The sequence below is a fragment of the Erinaceus europaeus genome, chromosome 14, assembly GCF_950295315.1.
Source record: "Erinaceus europaeus chromosome 14, mEriEur2.1, whole genome shotgun sequence".
In the NCBI taxonomy this organism is placed as follows: domain Eukaryota; kingdom Metazoa; phylum Chordata; class Mammalia; order Eulipotyphla; family Erinaceidae; genus Erinaceus; species Erinaceus europaeus.
Genome location: NC_080175.1, coordinates 484,562 through 501,739, shown reverse-complemented (window position 1 = coordinate 501,739; position 17,178 = coordinate 484,562). Strand labels below are relative to the sequence as shown.

General features: G+C 66.7%; 1 protein-coding gene across 6 annotated transcripts in view; it reads right to left on the bottom strand.

Moving 5' to 3' along the window:
• Positions 1-930: 930 nt before the first annotated feature.
• The window catches only part of CFAP46 (cilia and flagella associated protein 46), a 46,839-nt gene continuing 30,591 nt past the window's right edge, over positions 931-17,178 (bottom strand). For 3 of the 6 annotated variants that reach the window (XM_060171039.1, XM_060171041.1, XM_060171043.1), the window contains 19 exons: positions 16,632-16,820; positions 16,116-16,253; positions 15,852-16,031; positions 14,153-14,323; positions 13,131-13,228; positions 12,830-12,906; positions 12,400-12,533; positions 12,150-12,271; positions 11,714-11,796; positions 11,138-11,299; positions 6,439-6,509; positions 6,313-6,373; positions 6,089-6,124; positions 5,023-5,125; positions 4,459-4,571; positions 2,129-2,210; positions 1,749-1,885; positions 1,244-1,324; positions 931-1,082 (listed from right to left, as the gene is read on the bottom strand). In XM_060171039.1, the coding sequence (XP_060027022.1) occupies positions 970-1,082; positions 1,244-1,324; positions 1,749-1,885; positions 2,129-2,210; positions 4,459-4,571; positions 5,023-5,125; positions 6,089-6,124; positions 6,313-6,373; positions 6,439-6,509; positions 11,138-11,299; positions 11,714-11,796; positions 12,150-12,271; positions 12,400-12,533; positions 12,830-12,906; positions 13,131-13,228; positions 14,153-14,323; positions 15,852-16,031; positions 16,116-16,253; positions 16,632-16,820 (2,151 nt within the window). In that variant the 3' untranslated portion in view covers positions 931-969. Of the gene's footprint in view, positions 1,083-1,243; positions 1,325-1,748; positions 1,886-2,128; positions 2,211-4,458; positions 4,572-5,022; positions 5,126-6,088; positions 6,125-6,312; positions 6,374-6,438; positions 6,510-11,137; positions 11,300-11,713; positions 11,797-12,149; positions 12,272-12,399; positions 12,534-12,829; positions 12,907-13,130; positions 13,229-14,152; positions 14,324-15,851; positions 16,032-16,115; positions 16,254-16,631; positions 16,821-17,178 lie in introns of those variants that run through there. The other 3 variants (XM_060171042.1, XM_060171040.1, XM_060171044.1) reach the window with 3 other exon arrangements.

The window sequence follows — 17,178 nt, the reverse complement described above, 5'->3', positions numbered from 1 at the left end:
TGCCATGGGGACACAGAGGCTGCCGTGGGGACACAGGGGCTGCCGTGGGGACACAGGGACCTGCCGTGGGGACACAGGGACCTGCCGTGGGGACACAGGGGCTGCCATGGGGACACAGGGACTGCCATGGGGACACAGGGACTGCCATGGGGACACAGGACTGCCATGGGGACACAGGACTGCCATGGGGACACAGGGGCTGCCATGGGGACACAGGACCTGCCATGGGGACACAGGAGCTGTCATGGGGACACAGGGACCTGCCATGGGGACACAGGGACCTGACATGGGGACACAGGAGCTGCCACAGGAGCTGTCATGGGGACACAGAGGCTGCCACAGAGACACCACAGGAGCACTGTGACCTCCCTCAAGGACACAAACACGTGGTCACTTGACACAGGGGCTGGGGCCTGTCTCAGGTCACAGGATGGACAACCACGGGGACTCCCAGAACAGAGCGGTGGCTGGGTGCTTCCAGGGGCCGTGCCATCCTGTCTCCCCCTCCTGGCGTGTGCCCCACCGTGTCTCAGCTGAGCTGAGGGAGACAGGGCGAGTCCAAGTGTCGGCCTGTGAACACCTGGCCAGAGGCCACTCGTCCTCCTGTGACCTAGAGGTGCCGTCGGTTCCCCCGGGAAGGGGCACCAGGTGGAAGTGGGGTCACAGCTGCAGCCGGGCACAGTGGACCCACTGGGCCAGGACCTGGTCGGGGCGACCGGGCGGCTGTGGCAGGGGCTGGAGCTGGTCTCTCCTGGACTGCAGGCCGGGCAGCACTGGGGTCCCCCTCCTGCTGGGGGCCCGGGTCTAGGGGCCAGGGGAGCGGGGGGGGGGGGGTCACAGAGCCACACCATGCCCGGCCAAGCTGTTTACTGGCCCGCCGCGGCAGAGCCCGCATCCAGCCCTGAGGAATACGCCCTGGCCGGACGCTGCAGAGGCAGGGTGCCCTCAGGTCCTGGGCTCTGTGGGCCTTCAGCCGAGGACCTGCCGGGGGTGTCCGTACAGCACCAGGTTGAGGCTCGCGGCCAGGCCGTCGGAGTCCTGGTTCTCCACGGGGAAGGATACGCTGGCCCTCTGGGACCCGTCTGGGGACAGGGGACCAGGTTCGCTGAGGGAGGGGCACGTCCTTGTCACCACCCCCCCCCCCCCCCCCCCGCGCGTTCACTGAGAGTGGCTTCCCAGCGGCAGGTCACCGTCTCGGTGGCCCTGGACGGTGACCCCCAGGGCCCCGGGAGGAGGCACCCACCTTGCTTCCCCTGGTCCCTGGCGCCTGGCTGCTGCAGGAGCCGCACAGCTCTCCCCACAGGCTCGCCATTGGTCAGCAGCTCTGGGGGGAGGGGGCCTTAGATGGGGGAGCACCCCCGGGGGGCAGGAGTGTGGGGAGGATGGGGGGTGTGACTGGGGGGGTGGGGGGGATGAGAGAGGAGGGGAGAGAAGGGAGGATGGGGGAAGGGGAGAGGGAGGACAAGAGAAGGGAGGGTGGGGGAGGGAAAAGAGGGGGATGGAGAGGAGGGGGAGGGGAAGGGGAAGGGCGGGGAGAGGGGAGGGGAGGGAGGGGAGGAGAGGAAGAGGGGAGGAGAGGGGAGTGGGAGTGGGAAGGAGGGAGGGGAGGAGGAAGAGGAGAGAGGAGGGGATAGGGGAGGGATAAAGAGGGAGGGGAGGAGAGGAGGAGGGGAGAGGAGAGAAGAGGAGAGAGGAGGGGAGGGGACAGGACGGGAGGGACGGGGAGGGAGTGGGAGGCTGGCGCTCACGTTCCCACAGCTCCCCTGCCCGCGCTGCGTTGTCCTGCAGGAGGGTGGGCCACTGGTTGGCCAGGATGGTGCGGACGCCAGCCAGACTCAGGAGGATGGCGGTTTCCAGAGGCCTCTCCAGAGACAGCTGGGGGGCACTGCCAGAGGCGGGCACAGGGCTGAGCGGCACCCCGCCCGCGGCTGACACCCACCCCCACGGGGACACGGCGCCCCCACGTGCGGCCTCGGCACCCCCCGCCTGCTCCCTCTCCTCAGGGTCTGCCCCCAACCCTCTGGGAGCCACGGGCAGAATTTCAGTCTTGGTTCCGCCTTGGCTACAGGGTCACAGCCCCACACGGGGAGGGCACCCACACACCTGCCCAGCCCCCCAGGGCACCCACCTCTTGCCCTCTGACTTCTCCGTCTGCCTCCACAGGCTCTTGTAGGAGCGGGTGAGGTCCAGGAGCACCAGCAGCTGGCAGTCTAGGGGGGTCATGGTTGACTCTGGGTTCGGGGCTGACTCTGGGGGTGCAGGGCTGGCTCTGGGGGTTCAGGGCTGACTCTGGGGTGCAGGGCTGACTCTGGGGTGCAGGGCTGACTCTGGGGTGCAGGGCTGCCTCTGGGGATTCAGGGCTGTTGCTGGGGGTTCAGGGCTGACTCTGGGGGTGCAGGGCTGACTCTGGGGTGCAGGGCTGGCTCTGGGGTGCAGGGCTGACTCTGGGGTACAGGGCTGCCTCTGGGGATTCAGGGCTGCCGCTGGGGGTTCAGGGCTGACTCTGGGGGTGCAGGGCTGACTCTGGGGGTCAGGGCTGACTCTGGGGTGCAGGGCTGGCTCTGGGGTGCAGGGCTGACTCTGGGGTGCAGGGCTGCCTCTGGGGATTCAGGGCTGCTGCTGGGGGTTCAGGGCTGACTCTGGGGGTGCAGGGCTGACTCTGGGGTGCAGGGCTGGCTCTGGGGTGCAGGGCTGACTCTGGGGTGCAGGGCTGACTCTGGGGTGCAGGGCTGCCTCTGGGGTGCAGGGCTGCCTCTGGGGATTCAGGGCTGCCGCTGGGGGTGCAGGGCTGACTCTGGGGGTCAGGGCTGACTCTGGGGGTGCAGGGCTGACTCTGGGGTGCAGGGCTGACTCTGGGGTGCAGGGCTGCCTCTGGGGATTCAGGGCTGCTGCTGGGGGTTCAGGGCTGACTCTGGGGGTGCAGGGCTGACTCTGGGGGTTCAGGGCTGCCGCTGGGGGTACAGGGCTGACTCTGGGGGTGCAGGGCTATCTCTGTGGGTTCATGGCTGACTCTGGCGGTTCAGGGCTGCCTCTGGGGGTGCAGAGCTGCCTCTGGGGGTGCAGGGATGACTCTGGGGGTGCAGGGCTGCCGCTGGGGGTTCAGGGCTGCCACTGGGGGTGCAGGGCTGACTCTGGGGGTGCAGGGCTGGCTCTGGGGTTTGGGGCTGACTCTAGGGATTCAGGACTGACTCTGGGGGTTCAGGGCTGACTCTGGGATTTCATGGTTGACTCTGGGGGTTCATGGCTGACTCTTGAGGTGCAGGGCTGACTCTGGGGGTTCAGGACTGACTCTGAGGGTTCAGGACTGACTCTGGGGTTTCAGAGCCGGCTCTGGGGGTTCAGGACTGACTCTGGGGTGCAGGGTTGACTCTGGGGTGCAGGACTGACTCTGGGGGTTCAGGGCTGACTCTGGGGGTTCAGGGCTGACTCTAGGCATTCAGGACTGACTCTGGGGGCTTAGGACTGACTCTGGGGGTTCAGGACTGACTCTGGGCATTCAGAGCCGGCTCTGGGGTTTCAGGACTGACTCTGGGGGTGCAGGGCTGACTCTGGGGTTCAGAGCTGACTGGGGGTTCAGGACTGACTCTTGGGGTTCAGAGCCAGCTCTGGGGGTTCAGGACTGACTCTGGGCATTCAGGACTGACTCTGCGGGTGCAGGGCTGACTGTGGGGGTGCAGGGCTGACTCTGGGGGTTCAGGGATGACTCTGGGGTTCAGGGCTGACTGGGGGTTCAGGACTGACTCTGGGGGTTCAGAGCTGGCTCTGGGGGTTCAGGGCTGCCGCTGGGCATTCAGGACTGACTCTGGGGGTGCAGGGCTGACTGTGGGGTGCATGGATGACTCTGGGAGTGCAGGGTTGACTGGGGGTTCAGGACTGACTTTGGGGGTTCAGAGCCAGCTCTGGGGGTTCAGGAGTGACTCTTGGGGTTCAGGGCTGCCACTGGGGGTGCAGGGATGACTCTGGGTTGCAGGGCTGGCTCTGGGGGTTCAGGCCTGACTCTGGGGGTTCAGGGCTGGCTCTGGGGGCACATGGCTGGTTCATGTGGACAGAACTCTTCAGGGAATGGGCTGGCTACCTGCTTACGAAGTACTCATTGCTGGCACCGAGTGGGTATCAGGGGACGCTGGGGTAAATGCCCAAGGAGGACACTGATAGCTATAAGGTAAATGCTTCCTCCACACTGAGCAACCCCACCCCCCACCCTGCTGCCCTGGACCCAAATCCTGGGCCTGTAACACCCAGCCCCTTGGCCTGACACCTAAGGTTTCCCTGACACTCACTGGGGCCCGTCAGGCCAGAGCTGGCTGAGGCCCCTGAGGACTGGAGGGTCTGCTCATAGCTGCTGTGCCAGGGGGCCACCTCGGGCCTGGCGCTCCCCTGCTGAGCACCCCACACCCTTGGGTGCCTGCCTCAGAGCCGGCACTCCCCTGCTGAGTGCCCCACTGCCAGTGTGCCCACCTTGCAGGTTCATGACAGCCACCCTCTCCACCAGCAGGTGGGACAGGAAGCGCTCCATCCCATAGAAGAAGAAGGCCTGACAGCTGCCCAGCAGTTGCTCCCACTCGGCGTGGCTGGTGGGGCAGGTGGAGACCACACAGGACTGTCCAGCGCTGCGGGCTGCCTCTGCCTGCCCCAACCTCCCCAGCACCGACCGCCCTGCCATGGCCCTCCGGGTCTGCTCCCAGAGCGGTATGAGGAGGTCCCTCTGGGATGTCTGCCCCAGGGCTGGGCAGGGTCCGGAGGGGTCAGGGTGTGGGCAGGGCCTGGAACAAGCTGGCCATCATCACACGTGGACCTCACTCAGGCCAGGGCCCCAGGTGACCTGAGGTCAGCAGAGCACACATCTGGGGAGGGGCCAGCCCCCCAGTAGCACCACCCGATCAGGGCTGGGCCACCTTATGTCATCACTTGAGCACCCAGGGTACCACAGTCCACAGTCCCTGCCCCTCTGGGTTGGGGTGGAGGGTCGGCAGGGTCAGAGAGGCCAAGGACTCAGCCCCTGGGACTCCAGTCCAAGCAGACCTTGGAAAGTGCTTGCTGCCCAGGTGACCAACCCAGCTGGAAGTGAAGGAGTCTCGGAACTTGTCCAGAATGTCCCGGGTCACAGAGACCGGAGTCAGTGTCTCTACAAGTGGGGATGGGGGAAAGGGCAAGGCACTCAGAAGTGCACATACTGTTGTGTGCAGTGTGTGTGCTGACTGTGCAGTGTGTGTGTGCTGAGTGTGCAGTGTGTGTGCTGAGTGCGCAGTATGCTGACTGTGCAGTGTGCTGAGTGTGCAGTGTGCAGTGTGTGGTGACTTGCGGTGTGCTGAGTGTGCAATGTGCGTGCTGAGTGTGCAGTGTGCTGAGTCTGCAGTGTGCAGTGTGTGGTGACTGTGCGGTGTGCTGAGTGTGCAATGTGCATGCTGAGTGTGCAGTGTGCTGAGTCTGCAGTGTGTGCTGACTGTGCAGTGTGCTGAGTGTGCGATGTGCAGTGTGTGCTCAGTGTGCAGTGTGTGTACTGAGTGTTCAGTATGCAGAGTGTGTAGTGACTGTGCAGTGCGTGCACTGTGTATGCTGAGTGTGCAGTGTGCTGAGCGTGCACTGTGTGTGCTGAGTGTGCACTGAGTGTGCTGAGCGTGCACTGAGTGTGGGGTGTGTGCTGAGTGTGCAGTGTGCTGAGCGTGCACTGTGTGTGGGGTGTGTGCAGTGTGCTGAGTGTGCACTGTGTGTGCTGAGTGTACAGTGTGCTGAGTGTGCAGTGTGCTGAGCGTGCATTGTGTGTGGGGTGTGTGCTGAGTGTGCAGTATGCTAAGTGTGCACTGAGTGTGCTGTGTGCACTGTGGGGGGTGTTTGCTGCATGTGCGGTGTGCTGAGTGTTCACTGGGTGTGCAGAGTTGCACTGTGTACTGCGTGTGCCATGTGCAGTGTAAGCAGTGTTGCGGTGTGTGCTGTGTGCAGTGTGCTGAGTGTGCACTGGGTGTGCAGAGTTTCACTGTGTACTGCGTGTGCCATGTGCAGTGTAAGCAGTGTTGCGGTGTGTGCTGTGTGCAGTGTGTGCAATGTGTGTGGCCCACCCCAGCCCCAGCTGCAAGCAGGGGATGCTCACCCTGGCCCTGGGCCTCCTCATAGGGGTCCACAATGTCTGAGCCTGAGTCAAGGAGAATGGTTTGAGGGTGCCTGGGACCACCACCACCAGAGTATGCTCTTGTGGGCAGGCAGTGGCGCACCTGGTAGAGGGACCCAGGCCAAGCCCCTGTCCCCCTGCAAGGGAGAAGCTTCCTGTGCTGACCTCTTCTCTGCGCCCTCCCTCACTTCTCTGTCCAAGGATACACTTGACCTCATCCACGTCCACAACCAGGCAGTCGGGCGGCAGCGTCCGGGTCACCACGCTCTGGAAAGAACAGGCCAGATGGGCAGGGGCCGAGTCCCAGGGGCCAGTCCCAGGCCATGGCCTACCTTGTGTCCCTTCTTCATGGCGGCTTTCTTTTTGCTGTCCTTGTTCCGGTTGTCCTTTCTCGAGCCCCCATCTATGGAAGACAAGGGCAACAGGGCCCCTGGCTAGAGGTGGACATGCCCAGAGCAGAGAGGACACAGCCCAGTCCTGCATCTGGGAATGGCCATTTTCTGTCCAGGTAGCTTCTGGTCCGAAGCTGAAGGCATCAGGTCACCTGGTGGGGTGGCTGGTGAGGCAGCTAGGGGGTCAGTTGGCAGGCAGCTGGGGGATGGCTGAGGATGGCTGGTGGGGTGGCTGGTGGGGTAACTGGTGGGGCTGAGGGTCAGCTGAGGATGGCTGGGGGTGGCTGGTGGGGTAACTGGCGGGGCTGAGGGTCAGCTGAGGATGGCTGGGGGTGGCTGGTGGGGTAACTGGCGGGGCTGAGGGTCAGCTGAGGATGGCTGGGGGTGGCTGGTGGGGTAACTGGCGGGGCTGAGGGTCAGCTGAGGATGGCTGGTGGGGTAACTGGCGGGGCTGAGGGTCAGCTGAGGATGGCTGGGGGTGGCTGGTGGGGTAACTGGCGGGGCTGAGGGTCAGCTGAGGATGGCTGGTGGGGTGGCTGGTGGGGTAACTGGCGGGGCTGAGGGTCAGCTGAGGATGGCTGGGGGTGGCTGGTGGGGTAACTGGCGGGGCTGAGGGTCAGCTGAGGATGGCTGGTGGGGTGGCTGGTGGGGTAACTGGCGGGGCTGAGGGTCAGCTGAGGATGGCTGGTGGGGTGGCTGGTGGGGTAACTGGCGGGGCTGAGGGTCAGCTGAGGATGGCTGGGGGTGGCTGGTGGGGTAACTGGCGGGGCTGAGGGTCAGCTGAGGATGGCTAGGGGTGGCTGGTGGGGTAACTGGCGGGGCTGAGGGTCAGCTGAGGATGGCTGGTGGGGTGGCTGGTGGGGTAACTGGCGGGGCTGAGGGTCAGCTGAGGATGGCTGGGGGTGGCTGGTGGGGTAACTGGCGGGGCTGAGGGTCAGCTGAGGATGGCTGGTGGGGTGGCTGGTGGGGTAACTGGCGGGGCTGAGGGTCAGCTGAGGATGGCTGGGGGTGGCTGGTGGGGTAACTGGCGGGGCTGAGGGTCAGCTGAGGATGGCTGGTGGGGTGGCTGGTGGGGTAACTGGCGGGGCTGAGGGTCAGCTGAGGATGGCTGGTGGGGTGGCTGGTGGGGTAACTGGCGGGGCTGAGGGTCAGCTGAGGATGGCTGGGGGTGGCTGGTGGGGTAACTGGCGGGGCTGAGGGTCAGCTGAGGATGGCTGGTGGGGTAACTGGCGGGGCTGAGGGTCAGCTGAGGATGGCTGGGGGTGGCTGGTGGGGTAACTGGCGGGGCTGAGGGTCAGCTGAGGATGGCTGGGGGTGGCTGGTGGGGTAACTGGCGGGGCTGAGGGTCAGCTGAGGATGGCTGGTGGGGTAACTGGCGGGGCTGAGGGTCAGCTGAGGATGGCTGGGGGTGGCTGGTGGGGTAACTGGCGGGGCTGAGGGTCAGCTGAGGATGGCTGGTGGGGTGGCTGGTGGGGTAACTGGCGGGGCTGAGGGTCAGCTGAGGATGGCTGGGGGTGGCTGGTGGGGTAACTGGCGGGGCTGAGGGTCAGCTGAGGATGGCTGGTGGGGTGGCTGGTGGGGTAACTGGCGGGGCTGAGGGTCAGCTGAGGATGGCTGGTGGGGTGGCTGGTGGGGTAACTGGCGGGGCTGAGGGTCAGCTGAGGATGGCTGGGGGTGGCTGGTGGGGTAACTGGCGGGGCTGAGGGTCAGCTGAGGATGGCTAGGGGTGGCTGGTGGAGTAACTGGCGGGGCTGAGGGTCAGCTGAGGATGGCTGGTGGGGTGGCTGGTGGGGTAACTGGCGGGGCTGAGGGTCAGCTGAGGATGGCTGGGGGTGGCTGGTGGGGTAACTGGCGGGGCTGAGGGTCAGCTGAGGATGGCTGGTGGGGTGGCTGGTGGGGTAACTGGCGGGGCTGAGGGTCAGCTGAGGATGGCTGGGGGTGGCTGGTGGGGTAACTGGCGGGGCTGAGGGTCAGCTGAGGATGGCTGGTGGGGTGGCTGGTGGGGTAACTGGCGGGGCTGAGGGTCAGCTGAGGATGGCTGGTGGGGTGGCTGGTGGGGTAACTGGCGGGGCTGAGGGTCAGCTGAGGATGGCTGGGGGTGGCTGGTGGGGTAACTGGCGGGGCTGAGGGTCAGCTGAGGATGGCTGGTGGGGTGGCTGGTGGGGTAACTGGCGGGGCTGAGGGTCAGCTGAGGATGGCTGGGGGTGGCTGGTGGGGTAACTGGCGGGGCTGAGGGTCAGCTGAGGATGGCTGGTGGGGTGGCTGGTGGGGTAACTGGCGGGGCTGAGGGTCAGCTGAGGATGGCTGGTGGGGTGGCTGGTGGGGTAACTGGCGGGGCTGAGGGTCAGCTGAGGATGGCTGGGGGTGGCTGGTGGGGTAACTGGCGGGGCTGAGGGTCAGCTGAGGATGGCTGGTGGGGTAACTGGCGGGGCTGAGGGTCAGCTGAGGATGGCTGGGGGTGGCTGGTGGGGTAACTGGCGGGGCTGAGGGTCAGCTGAGGATGGCTGGTGGGGTGGCTGGTGGGGTAACTGGCGGGGCTGAGGGTCAGCTGAGGATGGCTGGGGGTGGCTGGTGGGGTAACTGGCGGGGCTGAGGGTCAGCTGAGGATGGCTGGTGGGGTGGCTGGTGGGGTAACTGGCGGGGCTGAGGGTCAGCTGAGGATGGCTGGGGGTGGCTGGTGGGGTAACTGGCGGGGCTGAGGGTCAGCTGAGGATGGCTGGTGGGGTGGCTGGTGGGGTAACTGGCGGGGCTGAGGGTCAGCTGAGGATGGCTGGTGGGGTGGCTGGTGGGGTAACTGGCGGGGCTGAGGGTCAGCTGAGGATGGCTGGGGGTGGCTGGTGGGATAACTGGCGGGGCTGAGGGTCAGCTGAGGATGGCTGGTGGGGTGGCTGGTGGGGTAACTGGCGGGGCTGAGGGTCAGCTGAGGATGGCTGGGGGTGGCTGGTGGGGTAACTGGTGGGGCTGAGGGTCAGCTGAGGATGGCTGGTGGGGTGGCTGGTGGGGTAACTGGCGGGGCTGAGGGTCTGCTGAGGATGGCTGGGGGTGGCTGGTGGGGTAACTGGCGGGGCTGAGGGTCAGCTGAGGATGGCTGGGGGTGGCTGGTGGAGTAACTGGCGGGGCTGAGGGTCAGCTGAGGATGGCTGGTGGGGTGGCTGGTGGGGTAACTGGCGGGGCTGAGGGTCAGCTGAGGATGGCTGGGGGTGGCTGGTGGGGTAACTGGCGGGGCTGAGGGTCAGCTGAGGATGGCTGGGGGTGGCTGGTGGGGTAACTGGCGGGGCTGAGGGTCAGCTGAGGATGGCTGGTGGGGTGGCTGGTGGGGTAACTGGCGGGGCTGAGGGTCAGCTGAGGATGGCTGGTGGGGTGGCTGGTGGGGTAACTGGCGGGGCTGAGGGTCATCTGAGGATGGCTGGGGGTGGCTGGTGGGGTAACTGGCGGGGCTGAGGGTCAGCTGAGGATGGCTGGTGGGGTGGCTGGTGGGGTAACTGGCGGGGCTGAGGGTCAGCTGAGGATGGCTGGGGGTGGCTGGTGGGGTAACTGGCGGGGCTGAGGGTCATCTGAGGATGGCTGGGGGTGGCTGGTGGGGTAACTGGCGGGGCTGAGGGTCAGCTGAGGATGGCTGGGGGTGGCTGGTGGGGTAACTGGCGGGGCTGAGGGTCAGCTGAGGATGGCTGGTGGGGTGGCTGGTGGGGTAACTGGCGGGGCTGAGGGTCAGCTGAGGATGGCTGGTGGGGTGGCTGGTGGGGTAACTGGCGGGGCTGAGGGTCAGCTGAGGATGGCTGGGGGTGGCTGGTGGGGTAACTGGCGGGGCTGAGGGTCAGCTGAGGATGGCTGGGGGTGGCTGGAGGGCACTTGATGGGGTGGCTGGCAGGGCGTCTGGGGGCATCGGGGAATGACTGAGGCGTGGCTGGGGTGCAGCTGGGCAGTGGCTGAGGGATGGCTAGGGGTGACTGGCAGGGAGGCTTGGGTGTGGCTGGGGGGCTGGCTGGGGGGTGGCTGAGCAAGGACAGTGAGTGAGGACGTGTGGCTCGGGCTGTCATGTCTCAGGTGTCAAGGCCACAGGGCCAGAAGGGCTAGGCAGGGCGCCTCAGAGCCCCAGCCACTGGGCACTGGGGTCCCCCATCTGCTGTCCAACCTGCACTGTCCACGTGGGGACCCCAGCAGCTTGTGTCCCAGGTCAGGGCTAGGAGTGGGCAGCCAGGGCCTGGGGACACTCTTGGCCCTTGCCTTCCCTGACGCCCGTGTCCCAAGTGGACTCTGTCCTCCTCGTGTGGTCAGCTAGACCATGTCAGCTGTCCCGTCTGCTACAGCCCGCACCCTGCACCAACCCTGGGGACCGGCCACGGGCCAGCCCTGAGCCTGGCTCTGGGTGTTAGGTCACTGGGCCCTTGGAAGCCCAGGTGAGTCCTCCACACTGGCCCGGCCTGGGGGGCTCCACCTGGGTGGGGTGGGTGCACACCACAGCAAAGGACACATCCATGCTGGGCCCACTACCTCCTGCACCCCCATCCCCACCCTGCTCCCCCAGTGCTGCTTCCACAAGTCAAGCTCACGCAGCCAACCTCAGGCCTCACACAGGACAGTGGATAACCCTCCTGGAGGGCTGTGGACACCTAGCCGGCATGGCCAGGAGCGGCTGTACCTGCATCTTCTCTGGGAAACCGGTTCCAGAGCATCTGCAGGGAGAAGTCACGGGACACGGAGGCCAGGGAGCCCTCAGTGAACATGGCCAGGCCTTCCAGGGGCAGCTGCAGCAGTGCCTGGTCTGCCAGCACCACCAAGCTGTCTGCCTGTTCAGGCAGGTCTGTGGGCAACAGAGCTGGAAGCCACGGCTCGGACCCAAATCCTATGGCCAGCAGAGGCCATTCCAGAGACCCAGGACCCCCAGCCCAGGACCCCTCAGCCCAGGATACCCAACCCAGTATACCCAGCCCAGGACCCAGCCCAGGACCCCTCAGCCCAGAGCCCCTCAGCCCAGGACCCCTCAGCCCAGGAGACCCAGTCCAGGACCCCCAGCCCAGGACCTCCAGCCCAGGACCCCTCAGCCCAGGACCCCTCAGTCCAGGACCCCTCAGCCCAACACCCCTCAGCCCAGGATCCCAACATGACTAGGGACAGCTGAAGCCCAGGATCCTAAGGGCAGGGGTGTGATGGCAGGCTACCCCAGCTCAGACCTGGAGGAGCAGTGACAGGGACCTCAGTGGGACTGGACACTCACCCTGGCCAGAGGATAGCTTCCGCTCGCCTGATTTGCCCTTGAGCCTGCTGGGATCGGCCACCACTGCCACAGGGGGCTGCTTCCTGAAAAGCAGTAGGCCCTTGAGCCTGCAGGGGTGGCCGGGGAACCCCACAAGCTGTGTGGTGGCCTTGAGTCCCATGTCCACATGGCTCTGGGGGACCGGCCTCCAGATGAGCTGAGGGCCACCGCATGGGGCAGGCCCCCAAAGCACCAAGACGCGACTGCTGACCATGTGCCTCTGGGCACAGTCTGGGGAGGCACGGAGCTGCAGCTGGGGAGCAGGGCAGGGCCACCTCACAGGGCCCCCAAGGCCTCCAGTGCCAGAGCCCTGCCCCCAATTACTGCTGTGCTGGGGGTGCACAGAGCTGAGTGTGAGGTGGGGCTGCGTGGGGGTGGCCCCAGGCTGTGTCCCCACCTGGCGCCGTGACAGGCAAGCTGCAGTAGCAGGGGCTCCAGGTAGCTCTGCGTGGCCTTGAGCACGGCCTCCAGCCTCTGCCTCCCGCTGCCCTCCATCTGCGGGGACGCGCGCACATACTCCTGTCCACAAGAGCATGGCCACCTCAGGAGCTCGCCTGGTCCCCTCCAGCCCCAGATCCCAGGGTCCCCAGAGGCCCCCGAGGCCCCAGAGGCCCAGTGCCAGGGACCTGCACCCACAGGGCGCTCACCAGGCCTAAGCCAAGGGCCTTGTCCTCCTTGTACACCTCAGCCTGGGTCTGGTCCCAGAACTGCTGGACTTGGGACAGCAGGCTGGAGAAGCTCTCTGGGTCCACGGCCACGTGCGCCACTTTGCAGAGGTCTGCTGGACAGACACCAAGGGTGCCCCTCACAGCCCTGCCCCCTCACTGCTGACCCCAAGTTCCCAGGCCACCTGCTGGCCCCTTGCTTCAGCATATGGAGGACCCTGGCTTAGGACAGGATGCTGGGTCAGCACACGTGTGACCCCAGGAGGGTCAGTCCTGAGCAGAGGACAGAGCTGCCCGGAGCCATGGTGAATGGTCCTTGCAGCAGATGTGTCTTTCTAGAACCTTCCCTGGCCTCAGAGATGGCGGTGTGCGTGGGGAGGTGGGGGGGTGGGGGGGGCAGAGAAGGCCTCACCTCCTGTGGGGACCGGCTTCCCCTTGGCTGCGGGCACGAGCTGGGGCCTCTCGTAGGTGGCGCCATAGAGATGGGCCCTGTGCAGCGGACACAGACATGGTGGTGGACGTGAGGCTGTGGCCGCCTTGACCCAGCGGGCCTGAGCAGTCAGGACAGCTTTCTGGCCACAGATAGCGCTGGCTGTCTGGCACAGAGCTGGCCCCACTGCCCATCCCCATCCTCCCCTGCAGCTGCGCACACACCGGGGCAGCTAGCTGGTGGTGTGTCCACAGCCCGTGGGTGGACGGGGGCAGGGGCTCACCTGTCAGGGGAGTGGCACAGAATCAGGAGCCGGAGCTGTGGGGGGATGTCACCCAGGAGGTGGAAGTGCTGCTCTGTCACCCGGAGGTTCTGCCAGGCCTGAGGGGACAGCTGCCCTTGAGCCCCCGCCCCACCTGCAGTGTTTCTAGTGGCCACCAGGGGGGCAGGTGCCTGGGCCCCAAGCCCACAGGACAGGGGTAGAATCCAGCAGCTCCTCCACAGACCTGGCTGGACATGTCCATGGGCCCTGGCTCCCCCAGGGCCTGCGGGCAGCTGTGGTCAGGGCCTGTGCTGGCCCCGTGCAGGGAGCTGCTGTTCTGTCACCGGGCACAGGTGCTGGGACCAAGGCAGCTGGGCACTGGCCAACCAGCCTGCAAGACCTCTGCAAGACCCCTGAGGGCGTCCCCATTCAGTCAGCACTGAGGCGGGGGCGGGGGGGCTCGTGGGCTGCCCTCCTCCTGTGAGGTGGCTCCAGACCCCGCGGGGCCCTGCTGTGCCTCCCAGCTCCCATGCCCCCCCACCCCCTGCTCCAGGGCTGCTTGCTCTGGGGCTCTTCCGGTAAGGAGGGGTTGGGACTCAGACCCTGGGCCAGTGCTGGCTGGGCAGGGGCCACCTGTGGGCCAGCCTGACCTGGCCCGGTCGTGGTCTAGTGTGCGTGTCCAGCACTGGTGAGCAGTGCTCCATAGGCCTCAGGCCCACCCCCTACTCGAGGCTCTGGGGCACTCAGAAGAGACCCTCACAGGTCACTGCCAACCTCACAGGTCCTCCACGGCAGTGACCACAGGTGATCGTGGAGTGGCAAGCAGTGATCACACAGTGACCATAGATGGGCCACAGTGACCGCAGGTGACCACACAAGTGACCACACAGTGATTGTATGGTGACCATAAGCGGCCACACAATGACCAGAGCTGTGGGCCTCTGATGCTGTGCTAGGCCCCTTGCGGCTCCTCTGAGTGGCCGGCGTCCCACCTGTGGCCATGACACCCCACCCTGCCCCCAAGGCCTCCACTGGGCAGTCACCTTGGAGGTGGCAGCCAGCTGCTGCTGCACAGAGGTGAAGAGGCTGCTGGCCACGTAGCCCTGGGCCCGGAGCCGCTGCTCCAGTTGCAGCAGGGCGGCCGTCTGCGAGCTGCTCGTGATGGCCGTGGCCGAGAGCAGGACGGACCGCATGGAGCCAGAGGCGGCACAGCTCTGCAGGGACACAGTGAGCAGTGCGGGCCCCCCAGCAGCGGCCACTCCAGGGCCTGCAGGACTTCTGATCTCTGGGCCAGAAGGCCGGACGTGGGCAGGGGCTGGGGCTCAGGGGGCTGGATGTGGGCAGGGGCTCAGAGGGCTGGACGTGGGCAGGGGCAGGGGTTCAGGGGACCGGACGTGGGCAGGGGCTGGGGCTCAGGGGGCTGGACGTGGGCAGGGGCTGGGGCTCAGGGGGCTGGATGTGGGCTGGGGCTCAGGGGGCTGGATGTGGGTAGGGGCTGGGGCTCAGGGGGCTGGATGTGGGCAGGGGCTCAGGGGGCTGGACGTGGGCAGGGGCAGGGGCTCAGGGGGCTGGACGTGGTCAGGGGCTCAGGGGGCTGGACGTGGGCAGGGGCAGGGGCTCAGGGGGCTGGACGTGGGCAGGGGCAGGGGCTCAGGGGGCTGGACGTGGGCAGGTGTTCAGGGGGCTGGATGTGGGCAGGGGCTCAGAGGGCTGGACGTGGGCAGCGGCAGGGGTTCAGGGGGCCGGACGTGGGCAGGGGTTGGGGCTCAGGGGGCCGGACGTGGGCAGGGGTTGGGGCTCCGGGGGCTGGACGTGGGCAGGGGCATGGGCTCAGAGGGCTGGATGGGCAGGGGCAGGGGCTCAGGGGGCTGGATGTGGTCAGGGGCTCAGGGGGCTGGATGTGGTCAGGGGCTCAGGGGGCTAGACGTGGGCAGGGGCTCAGGGGGCTGGATGTGGGCAGGGGCTCAGGGGGCTGGATGTGGGCAGGGGCTCAGGGGGCTAGACGTGGGCAGGGGCTCAGGGGGCTGGACGTGGTCAGGGGCTCAGGGGGCTGGACGTGGGCAGGGGCAGGGGCTCAGGGGGCTGGACGTGGGCAGGTGTTCAGGGGGCTGGATGTGGGCAGGGGCTCAGAGGGCTGGACGTGGGCAGCGGCAGGGGTTCAGGGGGCCGGACATGGGCAGGGGTTGGGGCTCAGGGGGCCGGACGTGGGCAGGGGTTGGGGCTCCGGGGGCTGGACGTGGGCAGGGGCATGGGCTCAGAGGGCTGGATGGGCAGGGGCAGGGGCTCAGGGGTCTGGATGTGGTCAGGGGCTCAGGGGGCTGGATGTGGTCAGGGGCTCAGGGGGCTAGACGTGGGCAGGGGCTCAGGGGGCTCGATGTGGGCAGGGGCAGGGGCTCAGGGGGCTGGATGTGGGCAGGGGATCAGGGGGCTGGACGTGGGCTGGGGCTCAGGGGGCTGGACGTGGGCAGGAGCAGGGGCTCAGGGGGCTGGATGTGGGCAAGGGATCAGGGGGCTGGACGTGGGCAGGGGCTCAGGGGGCTGGACGTGGGCAGGGTCAGGGGCTCAGGGGGCTGGATGTGGGCAGGGGCTCAGGGGTCTGGACAGTCGCCAGGGCTCAGGGGCTGGACTGGCCAGCCACCAGAGCTCTGGGTTTGGACGAGGCAGGGCCTGGGGCTCAGGGAGCACTGGGGCAGGGATGTCTGCCCAGAGAACATGGGGGACTCTGGGCACGTAGGACCACACCTGTGCCAGCGCCAGGAACAGACAGGTGGTGGGTGGGTCCAGGGCCCCGCTGCACTCCACCATCTCCAGGCTGCTGGCAGCCGCCACTTCCAGTAGCCCATGGGCTAGAGCCACCTGCAGGCTCTGCAGCAGGAGTTCAGACACCTGGGCCAGGAAGCGTCGCGCCAGCACCGTCCTCCTCTGGCAGGGTCAGTGGGAGGCTTTCAGTGTGGCTGAGCGGGCAGGCAGCATGGGGCCTGGGGCTCCCACAGGGTGCAGCCCTACCTTCAGCTCCCCTGCTTTTCGGCTGAGATCCTCGGAGGGTGCCCTGAAGGTGGGGGACCAGTCATCCCCTTGCTTCTTGTCCTCCAGGTTATCCGAGATGGTCTGCAAGCTTTTCAGGAGGTTCAGCTGGGCGCCGGTCTACGGACACAGGCAGCAACCCCCAACCCCATCAGGACCCTGCAGGCCTGGCCTGTCCAGGCCTCGAAGGGTCAGGAAGCAGAGCTTAGTCTGTCTCCCCTGTGCAGGTGGGGGCCAGGACACCCCCGCACCAGGTGTGGCCAGGCCTGTGAGCTGCCTGCCCCAGACTGGGGTCTCTCAGGTGAGGCAGAGGTCTCTGTACAAGGGGAGGCCTGCATTCAGCCACGTCCTGCCAAAAGCCTGGGTCTCTCGGGAAGTGTGGGGTGCACACCTCAGCCCCAGTACCACCCGGCTCCCTGTGGGGGGAAGGCTTGGGCCCCACCACCCAGGACTCTGACACAGATGTGGGGCTGTGGGCATCCTGTGAGGGACACGCACCTGCAGCCCCTCATCCCAGCGGAAGGCGCCGTGCAGGGGGTCAGTGCGCAGAGCCAGGAGGTGCAGGGCCTTGCCTGCCAGGCCGAGGAGCTGGGCGCGCAGCTGGGGACATTGGGTGCAGAGCGGCTGCAGGCTGACCAGCTGTTCCAGCACCGTGTGTGCCAGGGTCCGCTTCAGGGTGAGCCATCTCTGTGGGGACATGGCCGGTGAGGCCTGCCCCCAGGCTGGGGCCCCATGGAGAGGGGCTGGGGGCTAAGGGTAGGAACTGGGGCAGGGGCTGGGGGGCCTGTGGGGAAGAGTACTCCTCCCCCAAGCTAGAGGTGTCTAAGGTGGGAAGGGGCTCCGGGCAGACACTAATGGACACCACGGCATTTTTGGCTGACGCCTGCCTGGGGCAGAGCCCATGAAGGGCCAGGGGGCCTGCACATACCCCTACCAAGCCCTTATCACTTCCCAGGCCCTCCCCCTCCTCCCCCCAGACCCTCACCCCTCCCCCCTCAGCAGGCCCTCCCCCCTCCTCCCCCCAAGCCCTCCCCCTCCTCCTCTC